Source organism: Myotis davidii, unplaced genomic scaffold (genome assembly GCF_000327345.1).
Source record: "Myotis davidii unplaced genomic scaffold, ASM32734v1 scaffold591, whole genome shotgun sequence".
In the NCBI taxonomy this organism is placed as follows: Eukaryota; Metazoa; Chordata; class Mammalia; order Chiroptera; family Vespertilionidae; genus Myotis; species Myotis davidii.
In genome coordinates, this window is record NW_006284340.1 from 1277733 (window position 1) to 1299328 (window position 21596).

Sequence of the window (21596 nt, forward strand, 5' to 3'; positions counted from 1 at the left end):
GCCCGAACACCATATGTATATTTGTGGCAAATTTCTAGGTCTGTGAAGATTTCAAAGAAGACAAGATTACAATAAAAAAAATAACTTGTTCACATCATTTAGTCATATGCTATAACCACTAGCAATTCCATGAAAGCAAAGAGCCTGGGTTTCAGAATCACTTTCTTCTTTGCAACTATTTTAGTATTAAACTTTTTAGTGGTAAGGAAGCCTAGGAGAGAAGGTAAAATACTTAGGAAGGACCTAGTGGGAAAACCCATCCTCACAGGTTTCTGACTATCTCTTCTGGAATCACTTTCTTTGGAGTATAGTAAAACCATAATAAAATTAGAAGTTGAGTATATTAGTCAAAGAGGAAAAAAAATTAGCTCTGTATCTCAAACACCTGGAAAACGTACAAATATCACTGATGACTCCAGTCAATTTCATGAACTCCAAACCATTATAATATATCTACTATAGGTTATTCATGCACCTGTACTCTTTTTTTAAAACTAAGAGCAAAGTTTGTATTAGTAAATGAGAAGGAATTGATAAATCAATTTTTCTTCAAATTGTGGGGATGTGATCAACCTACAATACAGTTGTCATCTACTGGCAATCAATGAAAATGTGTTGGCACTGGCTTCATTAATTTTTGTTAGTCAGATGGTAACATAAGCTATCTAAATTTGGTGTTTGTTATTAAGGCAAAATTCCTTAATAACTTGAACTCATGGTATAAACTAAGAGTGGGAAAAAGAGCCAGAAAAAAAACAAGATTCCCAGTAAGATAAAAAAAAATAGACTAATGACTATCTCAAAGCACTTGATCCAATTCTAAGTAATAATTTTTTTTGATCATTAAAAAAAGCAATACCATGATGGCAATTGTTGGCACTAAAGCATTTGTGATATAAGTACCAATGTACTAGGGCTTTTTTTTTTTTAAGTTTTAGAATTCTTTAAGTGTAAGTTGTAAATCTCTTGGCAAATGAATAGCTAAAATCGTAACATAATTTAAGAGCCAAAGTATATCAGATAAAGAGATTGCTAAAAAAGTGCCAAGTACATTTAATTAAGTTTGTAACATTATTGGATGATCTTAAATGTCTTAGTTATCATTCCCAATATTTCTTGGTGTACTTTGGCAGTTCAGTAGTGTGGATGTGCATTCATACTCTACCTTTTGAATTATTTGGCAACAGGCCCCCACTTTCATCCCATTTGAGCTCAAAACTGTAGAAGCAGATCATATATTCCAGGTCCATTAGTATCACTGACAGGCTGTTCAGCTGATCAGCCAGCCAGAAATCAGCAAAGCCTACCTTATGGAAGGGGGCTGTAAATACTCGAAACTGGGAGAAAGGGGGAAAAAAAATGAAACACAGAGAAATAAGAAAATTCATATTAAATTTCTCTAATTCATGTGTGACCACCCAACGTGATTACTTTAGCTCAGCTGTTCTCAACCTGTGGGTTGTGACCCCTTTAGGGGTCGAACGACCCTTTCACAGGGCTCGCCTAAGACCATCGGAAAACACATATATAATTACATATTGTTTTTGTGATTAATCAGTATGCTTTAATTATGTTCAAGTAACAATGAAAATACATCCTGCATATCAGATATTTACATTACGATTCATAACAGTAGCAAAATTACAGTTATGAAGTAGCAATGAAAATAATTTTATGGTTGGGGGTCACCACAACATGAGGAACTGTATTAAAGGGTTGTGGCATTAGGAAGGTTGAGAACCACTGCTTTAGCTGATTAAATGGAAACTAATGAACCAATCACAAACACAAGGACCTGGCACAGTGGCAAGGTTGAGAATTAGAAGTGAAGGGAATGAGTTGAATGCATAACAAAGAAAGGAAATAAAGCTGGGAGGGCAAGACTAACTACAGTTAGAAAATAGAGAGCAGAGAGATGTGAAGAGTTGAAATCGAAAGCACTGATAGAATGTCTAACATTAGGCTCTAAGGTATATTTTGTAGGAGATCCATGTGTTATGATTATTTCTGGAATATTCTCCCATCTTAGCTGGGATGGGAACTTTGCTAAATGAACACGAAGCTCTCCTTTGCCTATGAAGTATCGATAGAAAGGGAAAGATGGTGCATCTCATTGTTTGAAGCATGCCTTCTTCTCTAACCAAAGTCACTTTCATTTCACTAATGTCATGGTCTTTAAAAAGAGCTATATCTGAGAAATATAACTAGGATGGAAAGATTCTTGTAAATCTGCTAGAAATAAGTCTAAGAGTAAGTTTTCTCAGATTTAAATTTAAGTAAGTTGACAGGTCAATTAATATTAAAACTATCTATAAAAATTTTCTTGGTAACAATTATTATTACAAATATAACAAATCACAATGCTTCCTTCTGTATTTTAATGCTTCTGATAGTACATTTTATTCTATTATTTCTTCTTATTATATTACCATTGCCAACCTATTCCATCAACAAGTCCTCATTTATTAGTACATAGCAGATGTATAGATAAATGACTACTCAATGGGGAATCATTCTGCTAATAAGAGTAACTTGTCATGCATGAATCACAGCTTACTATTTAAACAAACAATGATGCACTAGGGAAAATGCTCACTTAAAACAATGTACACAACTATATTACTTTGTTATTGCAATGAGACAGTCATATTAATACCTGAGTTTTCTGAGTCTTTCAAACTTCATTTCAAAATAATTATATAGAAATTTCACAATACTTGAAGCAGGGAATAATAGATATTTATAATCTCAAAGTTATATCCTTGTAACCAGAAGAATACTACATTTTTTAATGCAAGTAACAGTTACAAAACTCCACAAAATCTAGTAATAAAATGACAATCTCAAAATAAGAAAGGTAATCCTATATAATAAAAGGCTAATATGCAAATAAACCGAATGGCGAAACTACCAGTCGCTATGATGCACACTGACCACCAGGGGGCAGATGCTCAATGCAGGAGCTGCCCCCTGGTGGTGAGTTCCCACAGGGGGTGTTCTGCTTAGGCAGAAGCAGGGCTCACAGCTGGCGAGTGCAGCAGCAGTGGCAGGAGTCTCTCCCACCTCCACAGCAGTCAGACATTCCCCGAGGGCTCCCGGACTGCAAGAAGGTGCAGGCCAGGCTCAGGGACTTCCCTCTACCCGCCCCCCCACCTGTGTGCGCAAATTTCATGCACCAGGCCTCTAGTCTAATAATATTGTACTAACTGGAAATTATTTTAGTATAGATTTCAAGAAGGAGAAAAATGGCTCACATTTTTCCCCTTTATTGTTGAAAGTATTACAGATATCCCCCTTTGTTTGTTTGTTCTCCCCACTGACCCCCTCCACCACACACCCTCAAATATTTATCTTTTAAAAATATTCTAGATCAGTGATCTGTGAACTACTGGTGGTCCATGAAGTCTGAAAGGTTGGCAACCACTAGTTTAAGGAAACCTTTGGAGTAGTGGTCGTCAACCGGTGGTTCGCGGACCACTGCTGGTCTGTGAGGCCCGAAAGGTTGGTGACCACTGTTCTAGATGATGATAAAACCTATTAATGGTAATGGCATACTTATAACTTATCAAAATACTCTTACAAATCTAAGTTCCATACTCAGAATTCAAACCTCAAATTAAGCCTAATGGTACTTAAAGAAAATTATTTGCTCTTTTATTTACATTTAATAAAATTGGAGAAAAAGAGGGAGGTTCTCAATTTGAGATAAAAATTCAATTCTAGTGGGAAAAGAAATAAGAAATACAAATAAAAAACAATCAGATCCAGGTGCCTCCTCCTCCAAAAAAAAAATCAACTAATTTTGGGAGGAAAAATCAAGGAGATTTAGCCATTTTCTTTTCCTGATTGCTATTAATACTTATCTATATTCAAACATAGGTTGCTTTTTATTTGTTGAATGCTTATTATACTTTTTAAATAAGAAGGCCATACTTTATGTCTCTAGATTTAAAAAATTTAGTTAATGCTATATGTAGGAAAGTTTATTGCTACGAATAAAAACAAAAAAATCTAACCCTAAGGGGCATACAAAAAGGAAAAACACACAAAAAGTACAGTTTTCAAGCAAGTATAGTTTATCAAGTGAAAAAAAAGTGAGGCAATAATTATGGGACTTCTGAAAGTATGTATAGAGAATGGTCAATTTAATTATTAATCTTTATTCTTCTGTTAGTTGTAATTCATAATCTAAGAAATAATTATATGAAAGCATCCCCAATTGATTTTCAGTAGAGCTGGTTTAATTTAGGAGTAAGCGTAAGTACGTTCCCAGAGCTAACTTTACACTATCACCAAAAAAATATAGCTACCATTTCTGCATATCCTAATACTATATTCTATATCCTAATACTGAGACTACATGATTTTGCAATCATTAAGAAATACATAAAGTGGAAGAAGAAATGAAATTTATTTAAACAAAAATTAAAGTCAGCTTAATTTGAGAAATATTTCTATTGCTTTCGGAGAACCAATCTTTCATAAAATAAAAATGGTAGACTACTTACATCAATTTAACAGGAAAATAACAATTTTATCACTTTTTAAGAAAAGGAAATTTATAGCATTCTACATATTACCAGAGCTGATTAAATAATGAAGTAACTAAATTAATCATGAATTATTATTAATTAGCAAAATCATTTCAATATCTGGACACTTCATATTCCACTTTCAGAGGGAAAAATGCACTTGTGCTTTTGCCAAGAGGCTGCACTGTATAACGTCAGGTGTACCAGTCATATTGCATTCTTTGACTCTGGAGCTGGGGCGCCACTCGCACAGATTACAATGTGAACTGTGCTGATGGAGCTGTGCAATAAAGCAGCCTGGGTTTCATCCTGGAGGAAGCCAATGACAAATACAGTATACCTCTCTAAAAATGATACACAAATTTTTGGACTTACCAGCAGTTTAAGCAGCCAAAACCGGGATTTATAGTAGAAAGTTTTGGTGGGGTTGATAAGAAAGAAAAACATAAATCCATAAAGGGCAAGTGGGTACACATATGTGGGGATGACACTAATTGGAGCAAAGAAGCATGCCAGAAGGCTCAGGCACCACAATATCCCAAGGAATCCAGCAATCTGATAAAGAATGGAAGAGACAAAAATTTTATTTTTGTCATTACTCAGAATATCTTAAATAAAAGAAATGGAAGAAAAATGTTTAGTTATTAAGTCAGTAGTCCTCTTTAAGAAGGTGGATTTCAGTGCCCACTAAACCAACTATATAGCTAATGCAAATTATATTTGTAGGACTTTATATCTTGCTTTGATTACCTCAAAGAGATGCTGATGAGACAAATTGCTTCTTGGATTAAGTTCAAAGATGAGCACATGATTTACTCCAGCCTGTCTCCAACCGTACGTGTTGATGCCCAGTAGGAAAAGGAATTCAATCAGAAGAAAGCCACCCCGATAGATTCTTATCAAGGGCCATATACTTCTATCTGCTTCAAGTTTAAATATAGCTGAAAGAATATAAATTAATTAGTTAGTTAGAATATTCATAATGTCCCCTTTATTGTCTTTTTTCTTAATTCTCAATGATATTGCCCTGGCATAGAAATTTTTATAAATAAACATAAATCTAGATTATCTCAAGAGCCTGTAAATTTGCTTCTAGGTTCTTTCCCATCTTCATTTCACTCTGCAAAATCCCACCAGAATAATTTTCCTAAAATTTGACTACTAGCATGTTAGTTCACCATTCCATTAGTTTCTTAAATTACAGAGAACCAAAGTAAAATAGTTTAGAACTATTTAACATCAGTTGTCAGCTGGAGATTTCTGACATGACACAACTTCTTTGGTTTGGTTTTGTCCATCATTAAAGTGGATATGTAATACCTACCTCACTGAATTACTGTGAAAATTAAAGGAAATAGTACACAGGATGGTAATGTGAAAATTGAAGTGAAATAAATCACAGCAGTTAATACTTACAGAACGATTATAATGTGCTAAGGATTGTTCCCAGTATCTTTACATATAATAACTCATCTAATCCTCAATGGCTCTGTGAGTTAAAAACTATTATTGCTATTTGATTGATGAGAAAACTAGAGCAGTGACAGGTTAGGTAATTTTCTAAGGGTTAATAATCTAATATAAGGCAGAGTCAGGATTTTAACTCAGTTTTGCTTCAAAGCCCACACTCTTAACCACTACATTCTATTGTCCATATAAATGTTTGGTATCACTATTATTCTATAGCTCTCTAATAACATTCAAATACTTTAGCCTCCCAATTCAAGTTCTCCACAATCTGATCTCCAATTCATTTTTCCCAAAACTCATCTCATAGTACCCCTAAACATTTTAATTCTCATCATTTTATTATCCTTTTAATAAGTTCACGTTTCACATTCACTTATGTTGCTCCATATACATAAAATGGCCTTGCTCTTTCCAAAAATTCAAATTCTACTTAAAAGCCAGATCCTCATTTGTTCAGAAATTCACTGAATGAATGTTTCATTTTGAGCCTACTATGTGCCAAACATTTCAATTTGGCTAATAATTTCTCAATTTTTCCAAATAACTATAAAATGTACTAGTAGTACCATACATTTAATATTTAATTATATACTACCTTTTATACTTAATATAAATGATCATTTAACTTTGTATTCTCTACAGTACATAGCACATGTGATAATTTAAAAATACAGAGTGAATAAAGCTTTGCTTTGGAGTCAAATACAATAAACCAGATTTCAAACCCTAGCTACACTAGGGCAAATAATTTAATTTTTCTAAATCTCAGTTTCCTTATCAATGGGGACAATATCTATTCTTAAAAGTTTAAGATGATTATTTGTGAACAACATATATTAAATGACTAAAACAAAGTTTGGCCAATTTTGAGTATTCAGTATATATCAGTTTCTTTTTCCTTTTACTTAAGAAAACTTCATTTTTTCCTTAATTTGACAAATATTTATTAGGTGTTTTATAGCACCTCCTTCAATGCCCAATCTAAGAGCTGGGGCTTTAGTAATGAACAACAGACAAAATACCTGTCTCCAGAAACTTCTATTCTGTATAATATCAGATAGTGATTTTTTTTTTTCAAATGTAGGGTAAGGAGATAAAGGGTGATGTTAGTTGATATTTTAGGTAGGGTGGTCAAGAAAACCTCTCAGGATGTGACATTTGTAGGCTATTTGCATTTTCCTTAAGGAAACAAGGAATGAATAACGTGAATATCTGAAGAGATAGAGTTCCAAGCGAAAGGAAAGTAAGAGTCCTACAACAGGTGTGAGCCTGGCGTGCTCCAGGAACAGGAAGAAGGCCGAGGCCACTATGACTGGAATAAATGAAAGTTAAAGTGGTAAAAAGATAGCCAGGGGAAGATCAGGTCGGACTTTGAAGTACTTTGTCAAGATTTAAGCTTTTACTCTGATGTATGAAGTCAATGAATTTTACACATAAGTGACATGACCAGATTAATAATTTCAATGGGCTACTCTAACTGTTATGTGAAAAATAGACTGCAAAGAAACAAGTATGTTGTTACCATATCAAATTAAGGTTATTAGGAATCTATAAGAGAAGTTTTAAAAAATCTAAACAGGTAATTTTTCATCTTTATGAAAGTAAAAAATACATAAATTTCAGACAAATTATTACATAATCAGGTCATGTCCCTTTGAGAAACTACAGAAATTATGCACACAGTTTTTTGATGTAAATGTTTGAAAAAAGAATCGTGCTTGTACATGCATTACTATTGTTGTGTTTCTCTTTCAACACTGTTATCTTTTAAGCACCTGCTGGGAGATAAATAAGGATAGACAGCTGGCTTTAACTATATTTACCCTGCTTCTCCCCATACAAACACAAAGATCAAACAAAGAAGGGCTCTGAGGTGAGAGAACATAATACACAACACTAAATGCATAAACCACACAGTAAAAACAACTCAAAGTGTCTCACAAAAACTTAATCTATATTTACGAAAGAAAGGAAAAATCCTCAACTTGTCCCTGAATTTTAAAAAACTTCTTTTCAATTCATTCACATAAAATGAATAAAGACATTTATTTATTCTTATGTCCTATTTAATGATGATGATAATACCATGTATAACCTGGGAATAAAAGAAAAAATTCCACACAAATGACTAAGGTTTACCCTATAGAAAAAACAACTCCCGACACACACACCATGTATACTGATGTAGTGCTTCGCATCCAAAAACATATTTCACTCACATTTCTTAGCTGAATTCTATGAACTGACCTCAAGCTATATTTTCATTCTTATCACCTAATAATACTCTTCTTTACCCTAGCTGAATATATCACTTCTCTCCTTCATTACTCACTCCCTCCTCCTACACCCCATCCTCTACCCTGGCCAACTAAAATTAAAATCTCTGCTTATCTGTCTCCTCTTGAAATGTCTCCCATTCCATCAATGACCAGTATAAATTTCATTTCTAAATGAAAGAATGTATGTATGCTTATATATCATTTAATTTCATCTTGGTCCTTTCTCTTTCATACATTCAAACTTCCACCAACATTTTTTTAATATTGTCCCTACTATGTCCCAGGCAGTGTTCTAGGTGCTGGAGATACAACGGTGAACAGGAGAAATAAATGGCCAAGCATCAAGGAACTTACATTCCAGTGGGAAAACAGATATCAAGAAACATAAATATGAAATATTATGCCATGTACTTACAAGTGCTCTGAAGAAAACTAATGTAGGCTAAAAGGACAGAACAAGCTATTTTAGAGGTGATCAGGAAAGGCCTTCCTGGGGGAGGTGGCCTTTGAATAGAGAGCATATGAATGAAGTGAGGAAATAAGCATAGACAATTCCGGGAAGAGCCTTTTAGGCAATTGCAAGGGCCTGTAGATGGGAATGAGCTCAGAGTGTTCAAAGAATAATGACAACACAAGAGTGACTGAAAACAGAGTGAAACTGGATGTGGGAAGGATGACCGGATGTAAAGCCAGAAAGGCCCAGAGGGGCAAGATCCTGTAGGGTTTTATAGACCATAATATGAAATTTCAATTATGTTGTGAGAAGCCATTACTGGGTTTTGAAGAAGAGACTGATAGGATCTAACTTATTATTTTTAAAAAGACCACGGTGGCTACAAGGAGGCAAAAGTGGCTGAAGAGAGACAAGTTTAGAAGGCCACTGCAATATATTAAGGATGGCACTGGTAGAGGTGGTCAGATTCAGAATATATTTTGAATACAGAGCAATACAGAGAAATGACGAGGGAAAAGAAAGGCTAAAGGTTTTTGGCCTGAGAAACTGATGAAAGGTACTGATATATAGAAGAGAAAGCATATTTGAGGGTAGAAAGAAATTTGTCCATGTAATTCTGAGATGCCTATTTGACATCCAAGTAACCAATTAGACAGCGTTCAGAGAAAAGAGTGTATCTACTTGGGAGTCACTAGTATATAAATGATATTTATGCCCACAGGTTTGAATAAGATTGCCTTATTCAAATACATGTAGACAGAGAAAGAGATTTGAGGATTGAGCCCAGTAGTATTTCCCAACATTTTAGATGTCACAAGGAAAAAGAAAAAAAACAGCTAGCAAAGGAGACTGGGAAAGAACTGCCAGCTAAGTATAATAGAAAAACCAGCAGAGTATGGTTTCTCAGCAAAATCAATTGAAGAAAAAGTTTTAAGAAGGAGTGATTGACAATGTCAAGTGCTTCTGTTGGGAGGTTCAGTAAGATTGTGCCTCTGTTGCTGTTATATCATTTCTTGATGTTGAGAGTGCACTTGCTTCTAGCAATTCCTTCTACTTCTTTCTAAGTTTTAACTTCTATAGAATAGAAAATTATACAACCACGCTTCTTAAAATTCTATGTAAAGTAATTGTAGATAGATTCTGGAAAAAATGTGAAAGTGTCCAAAAAGCAAAGTAAATAAATTAGTACATAATTTGTGATATCTTATTTATTCTCATCTGTGATCAAGATAGCTGAGGTTCTTGATGACTGAACACTGAAAAAGAGTGAAGAAATTGTACACAAACACTAAAAAATAATGGAGAATAAGAAGTCATCAACTAATAATCTTGTTAAGGATAATATAATGAAGGGAAAAACAAACCAAAACAAATGACTTTCCCCACCCCCACTTATTTATAAGAACAAGAAATTTAGCCTTAACAGATTTCTCTTTCAGTAGCTTTAGTAGTTTGGTAGTAGCTTTGACAGAAGAACAGAATATGACATATGTACTTGTAAAAATAATTTACTTCAATATTTAAACTACTTACCGGCAAGCACAAGGGTAACATTCAGTACAATGAATATTCCACAAAATAAGCCAACTCTAAAAGTAGTCCATGCTGGTGCAGGCTGTGGACAGAAAAACAGAATTTGGGGTATAGGACAAAATATTAAGTACATTTAGTATATGCTGTCATAAATCAATAACATGAACCTCAAAGTTCTACAAGAAAATAAAAATATTTTATGATTTGAATTTTTAGGAATCTGAACCAGAGACTCATCCCTCATCATTCTATAATACCAGTACAGAGATGCCAATTATTTGAATTCTCTTACAGAAATCTGAGTCACTAAATAAACAAAATTATAATTTTAGGCATCAAGTTACATATACTCTGATTTTCTTACAGAAGAGATTTAGTGTAATTTAGAAGTCTTGAACATCTTTTTGTCATACTTACACCTAAATATTTCATATTTTAATTATAAATAGCATTATTTTTAAAATTTGAATTTCCAATTGTACATGATGGTATGTAGAAATAGAACTGATATTTATATATTGATCTTGGATTCAGCAACTTTGCTAAACTCACTTACTAGTTCTAGTAGTTAATCTATATTCATTAGATTTTGAGGTCATCATGTCATGAGCAATAAAAATACCCCGTCAGTTTTACTTCTTTCTTTCTAATCTGAATGCCTTTTATTTCTTTTTCTTATGTGACTGTACTGGCTATAAGCTCCCGTACAATGTTGAAGAGAAGTGAGTATCTTTTTTTGTTCTTAGTTAGGAAGAAAGCATTCAGTGTTTTACCATTAAGTATGATATTAGTTGTAGGTTTTTCATAAATGTCTTTTATTAGAATGAAATAAGAAAGCTCTGCTATTGATTTCTATTACATTGTGGTCAGAGAACATACTTGCTATAATTTAAATCCTTTTTAGTTTATTGAGACTTGTTTTATGACACAGAAGATAATTTTTTTTGCTATAATGAATATAATTTAATAAATGCTTTTTTTAGGTGTAACTATTACATTTTGGATGAAGTTGTATAGTAGCCCAGCACATCTGACACCCCAATCATCAAATACACATCTCATCTTTTGGTAAGATCAGAAAGTTAGCATGTCAATAAAAATAAACAAGAGAAATATAGGATAAGAAGAGGTAAGTGGGAAGATATTATAATTCATTATGAAGTGAGATCTGCTATCTAATTTTTAAATTAAAAAAAGTATTAACTACTTAAAAATTTTGAAACATTTTTTAAAGTAATGAAATAGGTATATTTTATCAGCTAAACAGATTGTATTAATTATTCAATTGGCAAACCAAACTGGGAAAAATACTAACCTGAGCAGCTCCCAAAGGGGGAACACGTAAACGCTTCATAGCTTTTTGTCTGTCACCATCTTCAAGTTCATTGGTCACTACAGCCTAGAAAGACACATTATTAAATTTTTTTAATCCTTCCCAATATGTTTATTGATTTTAGAGAGAGTAAGGGGGGTAGGGAGAGAGAGAAGGAGAGAGAAACACTATTGTGAGAGAGAAACATTGATCAGCTGCCTCCTGTTTGAACCCTAACAGGGGATTGAACCTGCAACCAGGCATGTGCCCTGACCAGGAATCGATCAGGCGACCTCTTGGTTCCTGGGCCAATGCTCAACTGCTGAGCCACTTTGACTAGGCAAAAGGAAAAATTATTTCATTAAAAGCAAAACATGTAACATACTGAAATTATTTGGTATATGAGTGAGATTACTGTACCTCAGTTTCAGAGATGAGCTGATTGATTTTCTTGCATGTATAAAATGGGGCCACTTCTACATGAGCTACTCGCCAATCTGCTCCACGAGATGTTTCCAGGATCTTGTCATGCTTTTTAAGGATTTTTCGAAACCCTGTAAAATTCAGATTCTACAGAAAGAAGTGAGAAACACTACTATAATTTCCAGCACCATAAAAGGTGAAAAGAAATAAGCACTATGTGTAGACAGAGCTTACCAAGGGAAATGGCAATGTTTTCATAAAAGCATTTACTGAAGGGATAAGACTCTTCTTTATTTTATTTGTTCATTTCAAGATAGTATGTTATCAGTAATAAAAAGAAACCCTAAATATAAACCCTATTATTTCTATTTCAAGTAAATTAATGCAAGTTCTAAACTCAAAACATTTTTATTTCCATTTTCTTATGAACAATTGTTCTCAAAATAGCTACTTTATATTATTTTGATTCTTTGATGAAAAGAATATTTTCAGAAAATATTTCAGATTTATCATGTACTGAATACATTTATAAGTTCTCTGCTATTTGAAGGACTGGTATAGGTATGCATTTCTCCACTACCCCTATGCAAGCATGTACAAACCAGCATGGAAAATCAAAGATTACCTATTTCTCGTAACTTTCATTTTGCTTTCATACATTCTCAGTTAAGGGAAGGGAATGCAAAGAAGAATCAGTAGTAATGAAGTGATCACTCTTACAGGGTTTAGCTGATAATGGGTAGAAGCTGGTATTTTCCCTCCATTTCTACATCAAAATCCTACTTTTCTACATTCTCAAATTCTGTTGTTTAATCAACATGCAAAAAAAGCAGGAAACCATGGGTTTGCAAGGTTCTTTAAACTAGGTCTCCAAATTTTCTGAACACACATCCCCATTAGTAAAAAAAAAAAAAAAAAAATAACACTCACTCCAAACTAAGTCTTTGCTTGTTTGCTTATAATTTTTTTCTCATACTTTAATGAATCATCTTAAATTTTTCTTGGGGTGCATACACCATGACTTGAAGACTGCATTCCATCAACTTTTCGTTCTCCTGATTCTCAAAATAAATGTCTTCTTATAGAATAAACAACCCTCAAAGAGTAGAGGATAAATCAAAACTTTTATAATTTACAATTAGTTTTGTTTTCCCAAGGAGCTTTTTATAATGACCCCAAACAAAAGCGTCTAGGAAAGTTAAAAAATTTAACAAGGGTATTTCTCTGCAACACACAGCATAAATAATAAATTATGAGATATAAGAAAGAAAAAAATACATTTTTAAAAACCTTCCCCTAAGGATACTTTTATTGGTTTTAGAGAGAGAAGGGAGAAAGAGGGAGAGGGGCCATGGATCGTTTCCTTCCTGTACATGCCCTGACAGGGGATTGAACCTGCAACCTTTTTGGAGTATAGGACAATGCTCCAACCAACTGAGCCACCCAGGCAGGGCCATTTCTTTTTCTTTTTAAAAATAAATTATAAAGCCCATGAATAAATTGCAAGGGAAAGTAATTTCCTATCAGATATATCTTATATAATTATTTTCTATTCCTCTAAAATTATTTCCCAACTGGATGGTTCTTTCAGTGATAAAAAATTAAACCACCAAAGAAGAAAGCAAAATTATAAAAGGGAGAGATAGAAATAAATACATGCATTAACAACTTAGATCACTGCAGATATGAGGATACATTGACTTTTTATATTAAAACTAGAGGCCCGGTGCACAAAATTCATGCACGGGGAGGGAGGGTCCCCTCAGCCCAGCTTGCACCCTCTCCAATCCAGGACCCCTTGGGGGATGTCTGACTGCCGGTTTAGGCCCGATCCTGGAAATCAGGCCTAACCCAGCAGTCAGACATCCCTCTCTCAATCCTGGACTGCTGGCCCCTAACCACTCACCTACCTGCCTGCCTTATCACCCCTAACTGCCCCACCCCCTGCCAGTCTGATCACCCCTAACTGCCTCTGCCTGCCGGCCTGATCGTCCCCAACTGCGCCTCCCCCCGACCGGCCTGGTTGAGCTCAACTGTCCCCCTGCCGGCCTGGTTGCCTCACGCAATCTGCTGCTTGGTCGTTTGGTTGCCCCTCACTAACCCCTCCACCAGCCTGGTCACCCCACGCAGCCTGCTGCTTGGTCGTTTTGGTCGTCTCTCACCAACGCCCCTGCCAGCCTGGTCGACCCACGGAGCCTGTTCGGTCGTCCATTCGGTTGCAATGGTTGCTTAGGCTTTTATATAGATAGATACCAGTATTTATACCTAGTAATACTTTTATTATATAACCTTTAGTTCTTATCTATAATAAAAGGGTAATATGCTAATTAGACAGGACGTCATTCCGGACGCCCTTCCTGACAAAGCTGGGGCCAGAGGGAAGCCAGCCTGGGTCCCAGGTGCCTGCAGGCAGCTGGAGAAGGGAAGCAGCCCAGGTCCCGGGTGCCAGAGGGAACCTGGTGCCAGCAGCTGGGGGAAGGAAGGCCTGCTCTTGCACAAATTTTCATGCATTTGGCCTCTAGTATATATATGATTCTATAATGATCGTTACCACTGATTAGAAGTAATAATCACAAGAATAAAATGAAAAAAGTACAGTGCATAAGAACTCTCTAAAGATGAGGGGGGGGAAAGATGAGGGAGATGCTTTGCCTAATTTAAATGTTTATTATTGAATGAATCATCTGTTTTTCAGTAAATTCCTTATAGATTTAACTATATAAACAAATCTATTATTACAAATGAATAAATGCCCTGTATTTCCAAAATTTCACATAGATGGTAGCTCGATTTTTCAGATTGGATTTTTAAAATATTAAGTGATACAGTAGCTTAGATGTTCAGACTGCATACACATTTGCTGTGACAAGTTCTTTTTTCACCAGATTTAAAAAAAAAGTTATATCGCAGCCTGTGCATAATAAAACTGAAAGGATTCTTAGTGGCAAGTTAAAAAGTCAGTATCTTTTATATTGTTAGTGTTAATTGGAAAGTTAACTGTCTAATTGCAGTTATGAAAGCTTTGCTATAGTTTTGCAGGAATATAGAAGCTCTTACATAGCCAGCAGTGGTTGGGTAGACATACGTTATTTCTGATTTCTATTCATTAGGGCTGGAAATACCTCTAAATATAGGAAGCAAACTATTAGTCCTTGAGTCAAGGGCTACTCCTGAATACTGTACAAAAAGGTTTTAGAAAACTGATCTTCGAAAATAGAAGTCTTATTAACACTACTTTACAACCTCTGGTAACATGGTTTTAGCCAGTAAGAACATCAGAAATCTCAGTAAGCACCTAAAGAATAATGGCATGCTAAAGATTTCCCTTTTTGGAGTGGGCCATTAGTATAGCTCAAGGTAATTCCATTTATTATAATTTCTCAATTATTTAAAAGTTTCATTCTCCAGGGTAAGAATCTAAGTACCTGATAGTTCTGCAGCAGGATAAGACTGAGGTAGAACTCGCTGAAGGCCAGTTTAAGGTCTTTAATATTCCTATGTTGCACACGTTCTTCATGGGACAGATGGAAGACTGGCTTTCTGCGCTGTCGCAGCGTAGTAACACCAGTGCTTTCTTTCTGCGCATCCAGTGATGACTGAAGCTCATTCTGAAGTGTAGCAAACCTGCGCTGAGCCTCTGCGAGCTTTTCTATAAGAAATAAAACAGAATTGTCCAATCATCAAGATCAAAATGGTGGTGAAAGTTCTTTTTTTTTTTTAATACTGAATGTAATCTAATTGAAAAATAAAAAGACATTAGATGACATGGGGCAGGGTAAAATTAAAAGGGAAACAAAGGTACATAAAGTAATAACTACATGCTTAACAAATTTCTATGTTGCCTAAAATCTAAAAAAAAAAGACTATTTTTAATGAATACATTTTAAATCTACGCTACGATTATAAGTAAAATAGGAATATAGGGGAGCCCTGGAGGAGGCCTCGCAACGGCACGTCCAGGGCTTCGGGGTTAAGGTCTCCAGCTTTCCATCTCCTGGTGCCAGTCCCACAGCAACAAGGACAACAGTCAACATGCTGCTTACAGTTCTCGCCATCACCCGCTGGGTCACCTTGGACACGAGCGCTCACTCCTGTCAGGCTGGCAGGGAGTGTCCATGGCCAGGTGGTGAAAGTTCTTACTGACTTGTCTGGATTTTTACTAATCATTCTAATTTGTTTCCCTAAAATTTCTAGAGAAAAAGTTACATGTAATATTTAGAACTGGATAGGAAAAAAATGTTTTGGTACAACACCCTCTTTTTATCTACCCTACATTTCCCTTCCTACAAAATCTCAAATGTACCCTTACTTTTGACAAATGAAGATACAGAATTTAAAAAGCCACTACGAGTAAGAATGCAAAACTGTACAACCACATTGTAATTTGGAAAACAGTTTGGAAGTTCTCAAAAGGTTACACATAGCTACCTTAAAATCCAGCAATTCCACTCCTACATATATACCCAAGAGAACTGAAAACACATGTTAACACAAAAACGTATGCACATACACAAACTAGTATTCATAATAGTAAAAAAGTAGCCTTAGTTGGTTTTGCTCAGTGGTTAGAATGTTCAGCACGTGGAGTGAAGGGTCTTGGGTTCAATTCTGGTCAAGGGCACATACCTCAGTTGTAGGCTTGATCCCTGGCCCCAGTAGGGCTGCATGCAAGAGGCAACCAATCAATGTCTCTCTTTCACATTGATGTTTCTTTCTCTCTCTCTCCCCTCCCTTCCAGTCTCTCTAAAAAATATCTTCATGTGAGGATTAACCAAAAAAAAAAAAAAAAAGAGAGAGAGAGAGAAATAACCCAAATATCCATTTTTGACTGTGATATTCCCATTACAAGGTTATTTTTGCTGGTGATTACGTTGCAGCACAAAGAGCCAGATCCAGGATTAAAATCAAGAAAAAGGGCCCTGGCCGGTTTGCTCAGTGGTTAGAATGTCAGTCTGTGGACTGAAGGGTTGCAGGTTTGATCACTAGCCAGGGTCGGGGTGCTAGCATGAGACAACCAATTGATGTGTCTCTCACGTCTATGTTTCTCTCTCTCTCTGGTTGTTTCTTTCTCTCTCTCCCCTCCCTTCCAGTCTCTCTAAAAAATATCTTCATGTGAGGATTAACCAAAAAAAAAAAAAAAAAAGAGAGAGAGAGAGAAATAACCCAAATATCCATTAATTGATGGATAGGCAAATATGGTATACTAGAGGCCGGGTGCACAAATTCATGCACCAGTGGGGTCCCTCGGCCTGGCCTATGGAATCGGGCTGAAACCGGCTCTCCGACATCCCCCAAGGGGTTCCGGATTATGAGAGGGCTCAGGCCAGGCCGAGGGACCCCACTGGTGTATGATCGGGGTCAGGGAGGAACACGGGAGATTGGCCAGCCAGGGAGGGACCACGCAAGGGCTTCAGGGCGTTTCCGGCCCATCTTGTTCAGTCCTGATCAGCCAGACCCCAGCAGCAAACTAACCGACCAGTTGGAGTGTCTGCCCCCTGGTGGTCAGTGCACATCATAGCAAGCAGGTGAGTGACCTTAACATATCATTAGCATATTATGCTTTGATTGGTTGAATGGACAACTGGACATTTAGCATATTAGGCTTTTATTATATAGGATATGTACAATGGAATATTATTTAGCAATAAAAAGGAATGAAGTATTGATTTATGCTACAACATGGATGAATCTTGAAGACATCATGGTAAGTGAAAGAAGCCAGACAGAAAATGCCATATTCTTCATTCCATTTATAAGAAATGAGTATCTTTCTCTCTCAGGTAAATCATAGAGATAGAAAGTAGATAAGTGGTTGCCATGATCTAGGGGGTAGGAGCAACAAAGCAGAGAGAAGAAAGAAGGGAAGGAGGAGGTAAGCAAAAAGAATAAATGAAGTTGGTTTCACATAGCTTGATTTTAATAGAAAGTGATCAATCACTTTTTTTAACAAAATGGAGAAAGCATAATATATTGTGGACAGTATATAAATAATTCTAATTTTTATCAGATGCATTAATAAGAAAGCAAGTCAGGCTGACTGCTTTAACCAACGTTCTCTCTACCCCCATCTTTTAAAAGCTTTTAAGTAGCTGATTCTGCTATAATGAACTCAAGATTCAAGATATTCATGATGTAGGAAGAAATGGGAATTTTATCCTAATTAATTAAAAGTAGATTTAATCCACATTTTTAACACATATAAAAGCAAAGAACAAAACCTGCCATATGTGGGGTACAAGATACATATAATCATTTGTAAAAGAACATTTAGTATTTCAGTGAAAGAGATTCTTACGTTTCATTACACACTTAGTGGTAAAACAATATACAGATCTCAAATTCAATAAGAATAAAGAAAAGTAAACACATAGCAGGACACTGCATGACAGGATTATAGGAATAACTGTATAATAGGAATAGTTCTGAGTAACTATTATCCTACTGGTCTTGCATTTATATGAAGCCTGAAAATATTCAACAGACAAGAAATAAATCTGGTCCTAGCTGGTTTGGCTCAGTGGATAGAACGTTGGCCTGCGGACTGAAGAGTCCTAGGTTTGATTCCAGTCAAGGGCACATGCCAGGTTTGAGGGCTCGATCCCCAGTAGGGGGCATGCAGGAGACAGCCAATCAATGATTCTCTCCTCTCATCATTGATGTTTCTATCTCTCTCTCCCTCTTCCTCTTCCTTCCTCTCTGAAATCAATAAAGATGGAAGGAAGGGAGGGAGGGAGGAAAGGAAGGATGGAGGAAGGGAGGGAAGAAGAAAGGAAAGAAGGAATCTGGCCAGGCTGGCGTAACTCAGTGGTTGAGCGTTGACTATGAACCAGGAGGTCACGGTTTGATTCCTGGTCAGGGCATATGTCCGGGTTGTAGGTTTGGTCCCCAGTGTGGGGCCTGCAGAAGGCAGCCGATCAATGATTCTCTTTCATCATTGATGCTTCTATCTCTCTCTCCCTTCCTCTCTGAAATCAATAAAAATATATTTTAAAAAAAGAAATCAATCTGTTTCTACTGCCATAATTTTCTTACTGCACTCTCCTCAATTCCCTCCTACTATCCCTCCTTTTTGATAAAGAAAAGGAAAATACATAACACTGCTATGAGTTCCTAATATAATAATTGAAGCCAAAAATTAGGACAGGCTAGAAAAAAACCTGAAATTGTTTAGAAACAAAGGAAAAAGCTCTTAGCTATTGAAGACATTCCAAACAAGAAAAAGAAAGGGTTCTCCTGTTTTAATTGTGGAATATTAAAAGCAACAGATTGATATTGTAAGATTTTTTAATTTAGGCACATAAAAACACTGCTGAAAAGCTAAGTATTTTAAATAGAACAAGAAAGCAAACTGGTTCAAGAAAAGAGGAACATGTAACATGAAGTGTTTAGAATTATCAATGGAAAAGGACATAACTGGTCACCATGAAAAAGGTTTCTAACATTATAGCCTTCAAAACAGATACCACTTTTAGTATTAGAAGAGACCTGGGAGACTTCTAGGCCAGTGATTAGCAATGGTATCACCAAAAAGGACCACTTCTTTAAAAAAATTACCTTCTCCTCCCAGAGTCTTCAAATATTAAAAGATGTTTACCTATAAATTTAAATAAATGCCCATATCATATTAACCAAATATATGTAGTAAAAAATAAAGATCGATAAAATAACTTACATCAGGTTTTCTGAAACTGAAAATAGCTTCTGATTCCTCACATGTGGAATCCTAGAAGGCTGGGAATCAATTTGCTCATTTTATAAGCAAGTATATATGGAGGCTTAGGAAAGTTAAATGGTAAAATTCTTATAAAAAAATAATAAGGGTCAAAAATCCAAAATATAATTGGTATATAATAGAATTGGTGTGAAAATAAATATCCACATTTTAGTAGTATTTATTCTGTTTTGTTTGCTTGGCTTTTATAGTATTTGCTTTGAGTACTAAGTTTCAGTCAAGATTATATCTCACTTAAAAATGACCATTTTAGCTAGCCATTAAATATTTCTATGAGATGTGAGTGGAGGAGATAGGTGTATAAGCCGAACTCACCCCTGTATTATTTATAGTTTCTCATGTGTCCTAGTGTCTGAAGACTGTAGTTACAAGACAATCTGCTATGAAAAAGGCAGCTAACTAAAGAGAAAAATGATACTGTCTAGGACAAATGCCAAATTTTATTTCTGTCAATCATGTTTTCATATTACTCATCACTTCCTGACCTGGCAAAAAGTCAGTCTGAAGACTATGAATATGTATCTACTCTGTGATGACATCAAGAGACATGCCTTGATGGCCCTGCCACATAGAAAAAGGAATTTGTTAAATCACAGCCCCCAAGTTTTTAATAGTTGAAAGCCTACAATTGTTTTTGAAAAGTAACCAAGTTTAAGATATCATTTTTCAAACTGAGGGTTTATTCCAATATGAGGTTATAAAAGCAATTCAGTGTATCATAAACCAGGATTTAAAAAATCAAATCAAATAGAAATAATTAAATATGAAGAATAGAATAAATCACAAGTAGTATAAGTATTGTTCCATGAAAAAATTATTTAAATATATTACATATACACACATTTACAGATGCACATAAGCATACACAAAACACACATATCTATGTGTAACACAAAAAACATAAAAGATATTTATCTATTGTTAAGAGTAGATATTTATTTTTCTTTGTGAACTAAGAACCATTAACTCTTCTTTGTGATCTAAATTATCCATTTAGAGTTGGGCTTAGAAATCCTCCCCCAAAAAATAATAGTAAAAGAAAATGCTATTAATTTTGACCTCATTTGTTTTTCATTTACAGCTTTAGATCATATACAATGGCCTTTTCTCAATCTCAACACTCTTGCCACTGCAAATCCTTCCTCTTTTAGTCTCCTCTTCCTCAGTCTATAATATGGCTGTCTACAATACTGGGTTCTTCTTTATCCTCCTACCTCCTGATTATGGAAATGATCTTTGTCCTTGAAAATTGTCATTCCTTCTGTACATTTTCCCCTTGATTAAAATTTATCCAATTGCATGGTTTCAAATAATATTTCCTTTTTAAAAAACAATATGCATTGTTGAGTTTTAGAGAGAGAGGAAGGGAGAGGGGTAGAGAAATAGAAATATTGATGAGAGAGGAACATCATCAACTAGTTGCCTCTGGCACACCCCTACTAGGGATGGAGCCACAACCCAGGCATGTGCCCTGTCCAGAATTCAAATGGGTGAACTTTTGGTTTTTGGGTCAACACTCAACTACTGAGCCACATTGGCCAGGCAATAATATTTCTGTTTTGTCTCTGCCTTCTAGGTGCTTATAACAAGGGCATGTATATATGCCATGTCCTTTAATGGCTGTGTCCCTTTGCATAAACTATTCCCTCTGCCTGGAAAGAAGCCCAGCCATCAATGAAAGATAAGGAGGAGGACACAGAGTTAAGATATTAGCTTTCCTTACTGTTTATTCTTTGTTTGAAGGGGGTGACTTGTTAAGGAGACTAAACCAGCAAAAAGGAAAATTAACAATGCATTTATCCAATAATTCTTAGAGGAGATAATTACTAGAGCAAGGTCTCGAGAAACTGAAATTCAATCA

At 35.4% G+C, this 21596-nt stretch overlaps 1 protein-coding gene across 1 annotated transcript in view; it reads right to left on the reverse strand.

The window, feature by feature from the left end:
* Positions 1-21596, reverse strand: part of XPR1 (xenotropic and polytropic retrovirus receptor 1) — a 128107-nt gene that overhangs the window by 28174 nt on the left and 78337 nt on the right. The window contains 8 exon segments of the mRNA XM_006754490.2: positions 1-40; positions 1166-1337; positions 4908-5087; positions 5283-5473; positions 10269-10350; positions 11584-11667; positions 12001-12150; positions 15429-15652. The exon segment at positions 1-40 is cut by the window's left edge and continues 4 nt beyond it. Of these exon segments, the coding sequence (XP_006754553.1) occupies positions 1-40; positions 1166-1337; positions 4908-5087; positions 5283-5473; positions 10269-10350; positions 11584-11667; positions 12001-12150; positions 15429-15652 (1123 nt within the window).